The 16,217-nt window shown below is 43.0% G+C and overlaps 1 protein-coding gene across 3 annotated transcripts in view; it reads left to right on the top strand.

The window, feature by feature from the left end:
• The window catches only part of LOC311527414 (putative short-chain dehydrogenase/reductase family 42E member 2), a 37,427-nt gene that overhangs the window by 7,853 nt on the left and 13,357 nt on the right, over positions 1–16,217 (top strand). For 2 of the 3 annotated variants that reach the window (XM_084641372.1, XM_084641374.1), the window contains exons 3-7: positions 4,841–4,936; positions 5,686–5,746; positions 7,642–7,760; positions 11,259–11,334; positions 12,554–12,636. In XM_084641372.1, coding sequence (XP_084497498.1) covers positions 4,841–4,936; positions 5,686–5,746; positions 7,642–7,760; positions 11,259–11,334; positions 12,554–12,636 — 435 coding nt within the window. The remainder of the gene's footprint in view (positions 1–4,840; positions 4,937–5,685; positions 5,747–7,641; positions 7,761–11,258; positions 11,335–12,553; positions 12,637–16,217) is intronic. The other variant, XM_084641373.1, reaches the window with a different exon arrangement.

Below are 16,217 nucleotides of genomic sequence, written 5' to 3'. Positions count from 1 at the left end.
AAAAATTGCTGCGGGGTGTGTGTGTGTATATAAGATATAGCTATATCTTAAAATATATATAATCTATGAACTAATCACGGAAGGGTGACATTCTCATCCAGTGGTTAGAGTAGCAGGTTAGAAGTTGGAATGCCTGGATGGTCTATTCCTGGCATTGGAACTGCCGTGTGATCTTGCGCAATTCACTTCACCACTCTGTGTGCCTACACTTTAAACTGCAAACTGGTCAGATCCAATATTATTTATCTGACTCATGGAGTATTGTGAAATGTTTTGACAACTTGAGGTGCAAGATATATTACTTTATTTGCTCTGATAGTAATCTGAGTCACATCTCACCACCCAGCCATAGAACTTTCATATTTTTTTGTTATCCATCTAGAGGGATATAATCTACCCTAAAACTTTGCAAGGAACTAGCACTGATGTCAATTAAATAGCAAACGTCTAACAGAAACATGTTTAAAATAACCTGTTGGAGACCAGATTTTGTATGTTTTTAATAAACTGCAAATCTGAGATTTGATGTCTGATCCATTATGAATATGGTAAAATTTAACACTCTTATCTCAGGGTGGCAACATTGCAAATCACTGAACCCTCCCTCTCAGACTTATTAGAATTGGTCCCTGATCCTGCAGCTCTTAGCCCTAGTCTACACTAGGAATTTAGGTCGAATTTAGCAGCATTAAATCGATGTAAAGCTGCACCCACCCACATGATGAAGCCTTTTTTTTTTTTGTTTTTTTTTTTTTTTACTTAAAGGGATCTTAAAATCGATTTCCTTACTCCACCTCTGACAAGTGGATTAGCGCTTAAATCGGCCTTGCCAGGTCGAATTTGGGGTACAGTAGACACAATTAGACTGTATTGGCCTCCGGGAGCTATCCCACAGTGCTCCATTGTGACCGCTCTGAACAGCACTCTCAACTCAGATGCACTGGCCAGGTAGACAGGAAAAGGCCCGCGAACTTTTGAATTTCAATTTCCTCTTTGGCCAGTGTGGCAAGCTGCAGGTGACCATGCAGAGCTCATCAGCAGAGGTGAGCATGATGGAGTCCCAGAATCGCAAAAGAGCTCCAGCATGGACTGAACAGGAGGTACGGGATCTGATCTCTGTATGGGGAGAGGAATCCATGCTATCAGAACTCCGTTCCAGTTTTTGAAATGCCAAAACATTTGTCAAAATCTCCCAGGGCATGAAGGACAGAGGCCATAACAGGGACCCAAAGCAGTGCCACATGAAACTTAAGGCGCTGAGGCAAGCCTACCAGAGAGGCAAACGGCTGCTCCGGGTCAGAGCCCCAAACATGGCACTTCTATGATGAGCTGCATGCCATTTTAGAGGGTTCAGCCACCACTACCCCAGCCGTGTTGTTTGACTGCTTCAGTGGAGATGGAGGCAACACGGAAGCAGGTTTTGGGGTTGAGGAAGATAGCTCAAGCAAGCAGAGAAACTGGTTTTCCCGACAGCCAGGCACTGTTTCTCACCCTGGACCTGGAGCCAGTATCCCCGAACCCACCCAAGGCTGCCTCCTGGACCCAGCAGGCAGAGAAGGGACCTCCGGTGAGTGTTCCTTTTTAAAATACTATACATGGTTTAAAAGCAAGCAGGTGTAATGATTACTTTGCCCTGGCATTCGTGGCTCTCCTGGATGTACTCCCAGAGCCTTTGCAAAAGGTTTCTGGGGAGGGCAGCCTTATTGCATCCTCCATGGTAGGACACTTTACCACTCCAGGCCAGTAGCACGTACTCGGGAATCATTGAACGCCAGCAAACATACACTGCAGTGCTTTGTTGTACAAACAACATCCGTTCTTTATCTCCCTGTTATCCTCAGGAGAGTGAGATATAATTCATGGTCACCTGGTTGAAATAGAGTGCTTTTCTTCAGGGGACTCTCAGAGGTGCCCGTTGCTGCTGGGCTGTTTGCCTGTGGCTGAACATAAAAGTTCCCCGCTGTTAGCCCTGGGGAGGGGGAAGGGGTGAGGGGGGGTTAGCCATGTGGTGGGGGGAGGCAAAATGCAACCTTGTAATGAAAGCACATGTGCTATGTATGTAATGTTAACAGCCAGGTTTACTGTGAAAGAGTGTACCCATTCTTCTATAAAAGGTGTCTTTTTTTTTTTTTAAATACCACTGTCCCTTTTTTTTTTTCTCCACCAGCTGCATGTGTTTCAGTGATCACAGGATCTTCTCCTTCCCAGAGGCTAGTGAAGATTAGAAAGAGAAAAAAATGCACTCGTGATGAAATGTTCTCTGAGCTCATGCTGTCCGTCCACACTGACAGAGCACAAACGAATGCATGGAGGCAGATAATGTCAGATTTCAGGAAAGCACAAAATGACCAGAAGGAGAGGTGGCAGGCTGAAGAGAGTAAGTGGCGGGCTGAAGACAGGGCTGAAGCTCAAATGTGGTGGCAGCGTGATAAGAGGAGGCAGGATTCAATGCTGAGGCTGCTGGAGGATCAAACCAATATGCTCCAGTGTATGGTGCAGCTGGAGCACAGACTGCCGCTACAGCCCCTGTGTAACCAACCACCCTCCTCCCCAGGTTCCATAGCCTCCTCACCCAGATGCCCAAGAATGTGGGGGGGCCCCTCCGGCCACTCCGCCACAGAGGATTGCCCAAAAAACAGAAGGCTGGCATTCAATAAGTTTTAAAGTTGTAAACTTTTAAAGGCCTTGTCCTTCTCTCAACCACCCCTTCTGGGCTACCTTGGTAGTCATCCCCCTATTTGAGTGATGAATGAATAAAGAATGCATGAATGTGAAGCAACAATGACTTTATTGCCTCTGCAAGTGGTGATCGAAGGGTGGTGGGGTAGGTGGTTAGCTTACAGGGAAGTAGAGTGAACCAAGTGGTGGGGGGTTTCATCAAGGAGAAACAGAACTTTCACACCATAGCTTGTCTAGTCATTAAACTGGTTTTCAAAGCTTCTCTGATGCGCACCTCACTCTCCTGTGCTCTTCTAACCGCCCTGGTGTCTGGCTGTGTGAAACCAGCAGCCAGATGATTTGCCTAAACGTCTTCCCCCTTACTCTCACAGATATTGTGGAGCGCACAGCAAGCAGTAATAACAGTGGGAATATTGGTTTCGCTGAGGTCTAACCAAGTCAGTAAACTGCGCCAGCGCGCTTTTAAACGTCCAAATGCACATTCTACCACTATTCTGCACTTGCTCAGCCTGTAGTTGAACAGCTCCTGACTACTGTCCAGGCTGCCTGTGTACGGCTTCATGAGCCATGGCATTAAGGGGTAGGCTGGGTCCCCAAGGATAACTATAGGCATTTCAACATCCCCAATGGTTATTTTCTGGTCTGGGAAGAAAGTACCTTCCTATAGCTTTTGAAACAGACCAGAGTTCCTGAAAACGCAAGCGTTATGTACCTTTCCCAGCCATCCCACGTTGATGTTGGTGAAATGTCCCTTGTGATCCACCAGTGCTTGCAGCACTATTGAAAAGTACCCCTTGCGGTTTATGTACTCGCCGGCTTGGTGCTCCGGTGCCAAGATAGGGATATGGGTTCTGTCTGTGGTCCCACCATAGTTAGGGAATCCCATTGCAGCAAAGCCATCCACTATGACCTGCACATTTCCCAGGGTCACTACCCTTGATATCAGCAGATCTTTGATTACTTTGGCTACTTGCATCACAGCAGCCCCACAGTAGATTTGCCCAATCCAAATTGATTCCTGACTGACTGGTAGCTGTCTGGCATTGCAATCTTCCACAGGGCTATTGCCACTCACTTCTCAACTGTGAGGGCTGCTCTCATCTTGGTATTCATGCGTTTCAGGGGAAAGCAAGTCATAAAGTTCCATGAAAGTGCCCTTATGCATGTGAAAGTTTCGCAGCCACTGGGAATCATCCCAGACCCACAACACTATGTGGTCCCACCAGTCTGTGCTTGTTTCCCGGGCCCAGAATCGGCGTTCCACCACATGAACCTGCCCCATTAGCACCATGATGCCCACATTGGCAGGGCCCATGCTTTGAGAGAAGTCTATGTCCATGTCCTCAATCCTCATGTCACCGCGCTGACGTCGCCTACTCGCCTGGTATCGCTCTGCCAGGTTCTGGTGCTGCATATACCGCTGGATAATGCGTGTGGTGTTTAATGTGCTCCTAATTGCCAAAGTGAGCTGAGCGGGCTCCATGCTTGCCGTGGTATGGCGTCTGCCCAGAAAAAAAGCACGGAACGATTGTCTGCTGTTGCTTTCACAGAGGGAGGGTGGGAAGGAGGGCCTGATGACATGTACCCAGAACCATCCGCGACAATGCTTTTTGCCCCATCAGGCATTGGGATCTCAACCCAGAATTCCAATGGGCAGCGGAGACTGTGGGATAGCTACCCACAGTGCAACACTCTGGAAGTCGACGCTCACCTCGGTACTGTGGAAGCACTCCGCCGAGTTAATGCACTTAGATCATTTTGTGTGGGGACACACACAAATCGACTATCTAAAAACAATTTCTAAAAAACCAACTTCTATAAATTCAACCTAATTTCGTAGTGTAGACATACCCTTAGACACATGTTACTCCAATTCAAGTCAAGCTAGTTTTGCCATTATAAGGGCTACAGGACCAGGTGTGAAAAACATAGTACCATTCAACCAAACCATTGTATACAGATTTTTATTGTCCCTAATGAAATACTCTATCAGGGACTTTTCTGCACAGTTTTGTAAAAGCCTATTGCATATTAGTTAGCAAAGCAATTGTGTGAATGGCAGCAGAATTACTTTTAGATATTTCTTAACAATTATTATTTATATAAAAAATTATAAATGATACCTTTCTGGCCAAATCTATCATTTTCTGATTTATCACAGGGTGATGTGAGGGATTGTAAAGCAGTATTCCAGGCTTGTGGAGGGGTTGACTGTGTTTTTCATGCAGCTTCTTATGGAATGTCAGGTCTGGACCAAGTGAGTACAATTTTCCTATTATTTTTCTCTCTGGAACCTTTAAAAGTAGAAGCATATTGTTCACATAAAGGTGGGTAAATAATAGGAAAAAAATATTCACAAACTTGTTTTATATTTATTAAAACATTTTATACATGTGAAATTTTATTCATTTAAATGTTTGTGGAAAACAAATGTTGAGCCCATAGCTACAAGTAATTTAAGCTTCTGATGAATGTGATTCAATTAAATTAGTTTAAAGTGTTAACCTTTATAAATAACTTTGGCTAAATAATCTAATTAGGGAATGAGGGGGCATTTATTAAATACTAAGCACCAAATCATTAACCTAGTGCAGAGCTCAAAATAATCAGAATGTTGTACTAAAGATTAATTAAAGCAACCCTGAGGCTTCTAGTTTATTGGGCAGAGTGGACAGGACAGGACAGAGCCATGGCCAGGCCCCAGAATAGGGGATAGCACACAGGTGTATAAATCTACCTTCCAGCTCTCATTTCTATGCCAGTCATACCTTGGGCAGAACAGATAATTGAGGCCTTGGGATCTGTTTCCCACCCCATCCCCTTTTTTTAATTTAAACTTTACTTACATGAAACTGACACAAAAAAATAGAAGTGAGGTTTTCAAGAAAATAAAACAATAAAATAAGTAGCAAAGTAGATATAACTGCATTTGGTTTTGGTAATTACAAAGCTGTGTGGTGAATTTAAAGTGTTTAATTGGATACTGTACAACTTCTCTATTTCTAGCTACAAAAGAAAGAACAGATTGAATCCATAAATGTCAATGGAACAAAAGTAGTCATTGATGGTATGTACCTAGATTTTCCTTCTTGGGGCCTGATCCAAAGCCCATTGAAGTCAGTAGAAAGACTCCCATTCACTTCAGGTTTTTAGTGATTGATTTGACAAAGACTAACTCTTCCATCCTTATTCACAGAGTAAGGCACAACTCAGAGAGAGTAAGGGTGGCAGAATTAAACCCTAAAGTAACGTAATTATGATATATTTAAAGTATTTCTTACTGTGAGTAGGATATCTGGGATGAAATCCTGGCTTTTTCCATTATATTTTGTCCTTTTAGCAACAATTTCAGGAGAATGACAACAGTTCAGTTTCTGATGATATGGCTTTTCATACTCTATTGTACATATCAAAATTATTTTTGCTTTTGCCCTCACAGCAAAGGCAAAAGCAAGATTAATTTGTACCCACTTTTGTGTTGCCTATATGCCCATGCACAGTCCCCTTCTCTCATGGCAGATTATGTCTACCTGGAGCAAAAATAGCTTAAGTGAAGTGGTAAGCAAAGCCAAGAATGAATCAAGGAACATATCCATTGAAATATTTCCCTCTTTAGTCCCAACCAGAAACTATCTCTAGAGCCACAGAATTTGCAGAGTTACGTCTCCACAGGTTTATAATGGAGCAAAAATTGTGGGGGATACATACAAGCTGAGATTTCCCATGTGCCTGTCATTTTTCAAGAGTACACATTGCCAAAAGGCAGAATTTGACCCCATGTATTTGCAACCACAAGTATTTTCTCAGTCACTATTATGACAGCTGCTCTCCCTGCTGTTGTCACCACAACCTGTGGGGAGCCACGCAGTGGTGCTATTCCTAACACAGTTGGACCATGCTTCTGGCTGTTCCTTCCCACACACTACGTAGTGTACCCATGCATGTGTCTGCGTAAGATTTCCTACATACAAAAGTGGAGTATAGAAACCTCAAACCCAACCAGAACTCTGGCACAAGGGACTAGAGTCAGCTGTAATATTAGGGATGGTGGATTTGAATCCCATTTGACCAAAGATTTTTGTTTTTGTTTTTTGTTTTGTTTTGTTTTCTGTCTCCTATCTTGGAGGAATTTTCCTCCATTGCACTTTGGAAAAGGAAGGTTGAGGAGCACTCTGTTCTCCTTCATAACACTTGGAAGGCTGCCTCCACCTTTTTTCCTCCAATCCCTGGGATGACGGTGTGGGAAACTTTTCTCCACTGAGACATTTGGGAAGACATCTCTGTTTCCTATCACGCTTAAGTTCTCACAAGATGAAAATGGGGATAACCTCATGGAGGTGTGTACATGTGCGCAAGGAGGTGGCAGGGGTACAGGCCAGATGTGCTCGAAGTATCAGCACTATGAGCACAGCTGCCTACTGCTCAAGCATGGGCTAACGTGACTTCAGCAGGGAGAGCTACAGTCCATAAGAAAAGATGATGCAATCATTTATAATTCCATATGATCACATGCATGTGCCTATTGCTCTTCTTTTCTAACTCAATCATACACAGTAAAAATATTTAATGTGATGTTACTGAAATGCAGCAGGGCTTTTTATTTCCATCCAAGTGTACTCACACAAGTAACGACCCCTCACCCACTAGTGACTGCAATTCGGTGGTGATGGGATTGTTGCGTGTATGTAGTTTGTAAAGCACTTGGTAATAACAATAGCATTCATATAGCACTTTCCATTTTCAACCTGTGGCATAGACACTAACTAATAGATCTTTTGAATGAAAAATTTCCATATGAATGAAAGGTATTATGTTAATTTAAAAATAATGCTAAAACTGAAAGACAGCCCTTCTTATGTTTGCAGTAGTTGCCTTTAACAAGAAAATGTTTGCTGCCAGTTCATGTGGATTTTCATATTCTTCCCCTTTTCTTAAAATAATGCATTTTGTATATTACTGTAGTTTGCAAACAAAGAAATATCCCAAGGCTGATCTATACTAGTACGGTGAATGTGGTGTTTGGAGGGAATCCCATTGAAGAAGGAGATGAGGAAACTGTACCATATTTTCCACTAGAAAAGGTATTTTACTTTGCAACAGACCTCGTCAGCTTGATCAGTAGCAAAGCACTGCTGTCCAACTTTATGAAACTGTATTTGTGTTCCAAAGTAGGCTTCTATAGAGGGCATTTATTTAAATTAGTAGTATCAGTCTGTCTTTGGGTAGAGGTAGCTATTGCTGCCATAGCTCTGACTTAAAAGCTGTGAGATTATTCTAAGAGTGGCCTGTGATCAGTTATTCAGTCCTTATCCATAAGTAAGCACATTTGGGATCTTGCAAAAATAAACAAACTAAAAAATTGGAATTTGAAAATAATGGGAAGATTCTTTATTGCAGGGGGCTGTCAAGGAGTCTTTTGGCTCCCTGGTTCTCTACCCAGCCCAAGTATAAATTAGAGTAGTCTGGGGGCTGTTCTAATTTCATCCAACTTGCTATTGTCTCTGAGGGAATGTTTACCATCTGGAGCCCCTTGTGCCTTAGCCACTCCCACTGCTTGCTGCTCTTCCCTGTCCTCAGAACACCTCATGTGTTTAGGAGCCACCGCTTCTTCTTTGACTGTTTGTTTACGCAGATACCACTCTTAATGGTGATCATGCACCCCATGGCTGCAAGGTCAGATTCTTCTTGAATAGAAGTGTCCACTGGGGCTGTGCCTGAGCCCTGGGAGCATTGCAACCAAGAGGTATAAGAGGTGGGGCAGCCTCAACTTCCTCTCAGTTTCTTCTTAGCACCCATGGCTATGAGACAGAACCCCACAGAGCCTGCGTCTCTTCACCTACAGAAAGATTAGTTATTGTTAGATACCTAGATTCACTTTGATAAATTTTAGTTAACCCATTGGTTTAAAAAAATTGTATATATATCACCAATTTAGCTGCTTGGGGCATTGATAGGTTTCCTTGCCGCCTCCCCTCTCTTCCAAGGCCTACATCCCTCTGTATATAGGCCCTAAATGGCCAAAGTCTCCAGGATTCAAGATTTGTTCATCTTGTGACACAGCAAAGCCCATAAATGATGGGCATGTGATGCCTTTTCAGGCCCTTATGCCAGGTTCTCCTTAGAAACAAACTCACTCCCAGGCTTCACCCGAATTTCCAGCCTCGAACTTTCAATCAGCCAAAGCAAAACTTCAGACACATTGGATTTCAGTAAGAACATTGTCCTTTGATATAGCCAATACTAGATCAATTTGAGCCACACCTAAACTATGTGGTGCATTTGTGGAACCAGTGAGAGGACAACCAATACCCTCAGAGACTAAATGGGTGTCAGACTATATATGAACTTGCTATGTACTAACTAAGACAGACATTTCTGGACACATTGTTTCAATCTACTTGAGCCTAAGCAGCCTTTACTACCTCTTTGAACAGTATCCCAATGTCTGAGATATATCTGGTGGCACCATGGATCAGTCCATAATTTTACCTCTAGATTAGATGCAAGTTTAGGCAGAGCCATCCATCAATCGATCTTTAAGTAGGACTCCTTTTACCCACCTCTGAGGATGAGATACTGCTTGCTAGTCACCAAGGGTATGTCTACACTTCAAATAAAAAGCCACAGCTGGCCTGTGCCAGCTGACTAGAGCTCCCAGGGCTCAAGCTGCAGGCCTGTTTCATTGTAGTGTAGACTTCTGGGCTCAGGCTACAGCCTGAACTCTGGGACCCTCCCACCTCGCAGGGTTTTACAGCCCAAGCTCTCCAGCCTGGGCCCAAATGTCAATACTGCAATTAAACAGCCCCTTAGTCCGAGCCTAATGAGTAAGGCTACGATTTAGTCATGAAGGTCACGGAATCTGTGACTTCTAAAGACCTCTAAGACTTCAGCCAGCTCCAGTTGGGCACTGCAGGGTCCCCTGTCACCTGCAGAGGCAGAGAGCTGCAGGGTACCCCCGCTGCCCAAGGCAGCAGGAGCCCCCCGCAGCTTCCGGCCACTGCAGGTGGCAGGCAGACCCCCTGCTGCTCCCAGCTACCATGGGCCCCAGGGGAACCCTCAGAGCTCTCTACCTCCACAGGCACCAGGGGGAACCCCTGCAGCTTGGAGTCGCCAGCAGAGAGGGTCCCTGGAGCTCCCAGCCCACCCGCAGCTGCCCAAACTCCCCATTTTTTCACGGCTATTTTTAGTAAAAGTCAGGAACCGATCAGGGGCTTCTGTGAATTTTTCATTATTGCCCGTGACTTTTACTAAAAGTATCTGTGATTAAATTCTTAGCCTTACTCATGAGCCTGAGTCAGCTGGCACAGGCCAGCTGCAGGTGTCTAATTGCAGTGTAGACCTGCCCCAAGAGTGGAATCTGTGTAGACCATCACTTGCAGAAGGAAAAAAGGTAACTGTGGTTCTTTGAGATGTATTGTCCACACAGATTCCACTACCAGTCCTCCATATCCATGAATTCAGAATCCTGCGCTATGGAATTCTTTACTGGCAAAGGAACTGAGAAGCAGTTCGGGCCTCCCTACTCCTTATACCCTTAACTACAGGGGTCACAAGGTCTCTCAGGGAGCACGTGTGGCCCCAATGGACACTGCTATTCAAAAAAGAATCCAACCATGTGCACATGGGGCTCATGCACACCACCAAAAGTGGAATCTATGCAGACAATGTATCTCAAAGCACTGTAAAGTAAGTGACCACTCTTTCTGGTTCTATGCATGTTGCAGACTCCTTCATACCAAAGGAACGCTAAGCAGGGGGCTTATCAGTGGTTTTTCCTCCCTTTGTGCCACCTGATATATTTCAGTGGGAACCTCAGGTCATGTAGAGACTCTGTAGCAGCTCCTACATCAGCCTCTTCCTACCCCTAAGAGGCCATTTCAAAAGCCTGTGATCAGTTGCATGTAAAGGAGCCCCAGTCACACCCCTTTTTCCCTAGCTATGCCCCTATAATGTCAGCTGTGAGTTGGGACATATAGGAACCACTGTGGCAACACTCTGCCACCTTATGATTTCTCTACATTGGGGCAGTCCTCCAGGAAGCTGATTTTAGGGACACTGCAGCCAGAATGCCCCAGAGCTGCCCTAGCACATGGGAGAATTGAGCCCTTCAAGTCTATACTCTAGTTAAGCAACTTAAGTTTTAAGATTAATGAGAAATCTGGCATGAGTAAATGTATAAATTAAAAAATCACTTAATTGATATGTATTTACCCTATTGTTTTCACAATACTGTTATTTATATCAAAAATATCTACCTTACCAAAGAATAATTTGAATCAAAGCATATATTTGAAGCATATCATAAGTAAAAATAGAAATTTAAAAGAGGGCTATGCTCAGTTTACTGGGAATCTAAACTTGTGTAGCCAAAAATACTAACCTGTCTCTTTTATCATAAACAGATAATTTAGGGTTGGAGGCCTAAATAATTTCTCCACATCTTATGTTTTGAGAAGATTTTATTGAGGTTATGGCTGCAAGCTGGATAGATGTGCAAGTTTACTGAAAAGTTATCAGAGGTGTCATTTGCCAATGTAGGGATACAGTTAGGCAATTCATTATATTTGCACTCTTTTCAGCAGGTTAATCATTATTCTAGAACCAAAGCAATGGCAGACCAAATGATCCTTGCAGCTGATGGAACCCCACTAAAAGGTACATATAAAAATCTACTTTTCTGATATCACTACTGTATGTCAAACTATGAACATAAAGGGGTCTTTTCTTCCCTCAGTTAATGTGTCTAATCTCAGTGTCCATGTATATTTAGGTGGACAAGAGACTATACACAAAGGGGAAAAGGGATAATCCAAGATTCAGAAAATTAAAACCTTATTTCTTCAAGTCAATTAAAAATGTTTATAAATTCTACTGCAAATATAGGCTCTGAGCCTGCATTTCTTTTTCATATACACGCATACTCATGCCAACAGTCCCACTAAACTTCACTATAGACACAGTGGCCCCTAAACACTCTCTCCACCAGCTTAATCCTCACAGGTCATTAGGGCTTACAGATGACTTGCAACAGATAAGGAAGAAGGCAGACAGATGCTTGTTACTTAGATTTTCAGTTTCTGAGTTATGTTAGTTTCTCAAATTCTGAGTACACAGATAGCAGCTGTGCCAAGGCGGCTTTATTCAATCTACACTAGGCAAGCAGGGTATGATCTTGTCTACCAGAGGCAGACCTTGCTACCATTATCCACGGCTGTGAGCTCAGACACACACCACTGTGATGTACTCTACGTGGGGATACAACTTGAAACTATTTGTGCAGAATATGTCTATTACTTATAAGTAGTTTCAAACAGAAAGCACATCATATCTGTTCTCAGTAGAGAGCACAGGCTGCCTGTTGATTTCTATGAGATATTTAAAGGTTTAGGACTTTTTAAGGTCAAAACTAACTGATTTGGATGCTGACTGCTTGAGAAACTGTTTCTATCTCTTTGTGATACTGCTACAACTGTGATCAGAGGAGGTGTCTGAATATAGCTAGTTGTATTAGACACTGTGATTTTCAATCTTCTGTGTGCCTGAAGATGGGCATTTCTTTTATAAATAGACTGTAAGAGGTGGCCTTTGCGAGTTAGGCATGAGGGTATATTGGTAGGGAAATATGTAAGATGCTGTTCATATTGCAGCTATTTTATGGTCAGAGGATTTCAATTTTCAGGACTCACGAGTCAGCAGATTTCATGAGTATTAAATTCACATTGTAAAAGAAGATGAAGAGAATTTACTACAAAGGGACTAGTGTGTTTGGCCCTCTTATCGTTTTCAAAATAAAATATAAACCGTATATGAAGTGTACCTGTCGTGTACTGATATGGAAACTATTTGGAAAATCACATTTCATTATATCTCCTAGGAGGCGATAAGCTCCATACATGTGTTCTTCGCCCACCAGGCATCTACGGACCAGAAGAGCAAAAGCACCTGCCACGAGTATTAGTATGTATTGTATTATCAGCTCTGGAGTGCATTACAAATATTATAGTACCTGTACTGTTTAAGTCTAAAAAATTCAAAAGCTAATATCCTGGTGTTAGCCGACGGCCAAGGATGTTTGGTGAGGTGCCAGCTATGCCCGTTTATACCATCCGTGACTTTAACCGCTAGGACGCACTGTCCCTTCGCGGCGGGCAGCCCGGGCTAGGCTGACGGATGCCCCAAGGTCCTAACCACCCGTGACTTTAACTGCTAGAGCTCAGAGCTCCTTCGCAGCGGGCAGTCAATACTGACTGACAGGTGCCCCAAGAGTTTGCCCCGTGGAGGCGGCACAACTCAACGCTAGGCTCTTAGTACTCTCACCTAATGGCCAGGCTTTAGAGCCAAAACGGCTGAGGTTCTTTAATTGTGTTGGCTGCTTTACAGTAAACCAGAGAAAACAAGTCAGGCTTATGCATAAATGGTTACCAAAATTTATTAAGCTAGATTCTAATCATGTGGTTACAAAATTGCTAGTGCCTACTTATTTAAATGTAGAGATGTTACACACACAAACAAGTTACAAAACTGAAGCCACAATCCCAAAGAAAGAAAACAAAGTATAGAGCTCTATTTCAAAATATGTGTACACTAAAGATAGGAGATCAGGTGTGGGTGCTTCTTACCCTCCTTGCATCTCTCGATTCCAGCGGTGCCAAGCCAGGATCGGTCACTCAATTCCGCGGAAAGACGAATAAGGGACAAGGCTTAGGGACCCTCTTAGCTGCAGAAGCCTTGGGAGGCTGTCACTTATCTGACCAGCAGATAGATAGTGAAAAGCACTCAAAAATCATGGTGCTGTAGGTCCCCTACTTATACCTCTGTACTCCTTTATTCTCTTTCTCCTTTCTTATGCCAAATTCGGCTGGTCTGTCAGGGTGACGCCAGCTTTCGCAAGAGTAGTTTACACTTGCAAGGGAGAGAAACAATAAGTTTCGACTACTGGACATTTCTTTTATCAGGGTAAATATTTTCCCACCTAGGATGTTGGTGTGTGTGCATCACGCTATTTAGTAGGGGCTAAGAGCCATGTCTGTCACAGGGCCTCTGCCTGCTGTGAGCTTAATCGTTGTATCTGTTCCCAGAGGCACATTGTAGCAGCACACCTGTGCTTTTCACAGCTTCAAAGGCTGTGCTGGAATATATGTTAAGTGCCCTGTTCCAGCTTCCTCCTGTGTTTCCAGCAATTCTGGTCTGAGAGGGGTGGGGGCTGGCTGTCTGGCTACACCTGGTTACTGATCTAACCAGTCCCTCAAACAACCTTTTGTTGACTGACCACATAATGCAAGCTGACAAATAGCATAACTGGAGGATGATGCGAATGAAAATTATAAACATGTTTTTTTTGATAGACAAAAACTGGGCTAGTGTTGTAGAGAAAGGGCTACACCTGCATCACTGGTTATTATGCATTATTTGTTTTGTTGAGTAAGCACTTTAAACAATAGTAAAATATGATTTCAGGATTTTTCTGAGAATATTTTATGCTGAAGTTAATCAGACCATAGCCATGACATGCAGCCGTAGTTAAATCTTCCTGATGTCAAGTTTTAGATGTTGGGTTTTTTTGTGGTGTTGTTTTTGTTTTTAAAGAGGCAAACATTTGGTTTTTAGGCAATGACTAATTAAATGAATCACATTGCTTGGCAAATCACACCCTTCCTGCAGTTATTTCATGCATAAGAACAGCCATACTGGGTCAGACCAATAGTCCATCGAGCCCAGTATCCTGTCTTATGACTGTGGCCAATGCCAGGTGCTTCAAAGGGAATTAACAGGACAGGGCAATTATCAAGTCATCCTGTCACATTCTGGGGTGCAGCCCAGAAAGTGAGGGGTTGTATCATCACCTGCCCTGCAATCTTGGGTGCCTCACAGTGCTTTGCTGCTGTGGCTCCCACCTGGGCCACTCACAGCCTTCCAGCATGAAGATAACACCCTGAGCATGTACAGCTGAAGCCTGCCAGCACACTCTAGTCACACTCTGGCTTCCACGAGCCTTGCTTAGTATTTACAGGATGACCCCAATACACTCCTGGACGCAGATATTCCCCCAAAAAACATGTGTTCTTCACTAACCAGCTCTCTCCTGGATAGTCCAGATATTGGAGGTCCATTGTCCCTCTCAATGTACAACAGTTGACTACTTTAAATGGAGTTACCCCTACAGTTCAGTTTAAAGACAACACTGGATTAGTTTTGATTAAAGAATAAAACAAGTTTATTACCTTTTGTAGGTTTTAAGAGAGTACAAGGCATTAAAGTCAGAAATGGCTACAAGAGAAATAAAGATAAAATGCTTTCTAGTGCTAAAATTTAACAAACTAGACTTGATCTCAGCAACAGGGCTGATGAAATTTCATGTCAGGATCTCTCCCAAAGTCAAACGGCTGCTTCCTTTGTCATCTTAGGTGAAAGAGAAAGGGAGATAGATAGGGAGAGATCCCTGGGGTGTTTTTGCCCCTCATTTGTATAGCCCGGTCACCCTTTGAAATGTATTTTCCTGAGAGTTAACCCTAGATAAAATTCATTCCCGGTGTGAAGTTTGAGTCATGGAATCTTGCGGTGAAAAAGATTCCATGCTGTTTGCTAAAATGTAGATTGATCTGTTCAGGCCCCCTTCTTTGCTGAAGAATGGCCACTTGACAGGTGATTGCCCATCAACTTTGATGACAAAGCTGGCCTTTGTTTTTGAGAAACAGGTTTAGCCACATGCCAGATTACCTGATAACCACTGTGATGCATAGGACCTCAAAGTAGCAGCCTGTTACCCCCATATTCATCATTTGTATATGGTTGTGATATTTCATACGAAGTATGCCATGTCTGAATTTCAGTCCATGTTCATAACTTTACATATAATGTTGCTACATACTTTCACCATATTATTGACCAGTGAGTTATTAGTTTTCGTATGATACCTCACAAGGCATATTTTTTACAAAGATTATTACAGTAGTGTGTAGGGTGTGAATACAGGGGTGCATTCAGTCACAGATATATGCCCTGTCATCCAGTCCCAGCATCTGGCAGTCGGCGGCATAGGGTTACACAGAGCATGAGGTTGCATCCCTGACTATCTTGGCTAATAGTATTGATGGACCTATATCATCTTTTTGAAATATAATTTTTTATAGTTTTCACCTTCACAGCATCCTCTGGCAATGAGTTCCACAGGTTGACTGCATTATATGAAGGAACTTCCTTTTGTTTGTTTTAAATCTGCTGCCTTTTAACTTCATTGGATGACCCCTAGTTCCTGTGTTATGTGAAGGAGTAAATAAAATTTCCTTATTCACTTTCTCCATACCTCTATCATATACCTTCTTGTTCAGATTAGAAAAGAGATGACCAGTCCCAGACTTTTTAATTTCTCCTCATATGGAAGCTATTCCATACCCCTAATAATTTTTGTTGCCCTTCTTTGTACCTCTTCCATTTCTAATCTTTTTGAGATCAAGTGACCAGAACTGCACACAGTATTCAAGATATGGGTGTATCATGGATTTATATAGTGGCATTATGATATATTCTGTTTTATTATC

Source organism: Lepidochelys olivacea (genome assembly GCF_965140295.1).
Source record: "Lepidochelys olivacea isolate rLepOli2 genome assembly, chromosome: 10".
In the NCBI taxonomy this organism is placed as follows: domain Eukaryota; kingdom Metazoa; phylum Chordata; order Testudines; family Cheloniidae; genus Lepidochelys; species Lepidochelys olivacea.
Note: the sequence above shows the minus strand (reverse complement) of the source record. Positions and strands in the feature narration are given on the sequence as shown.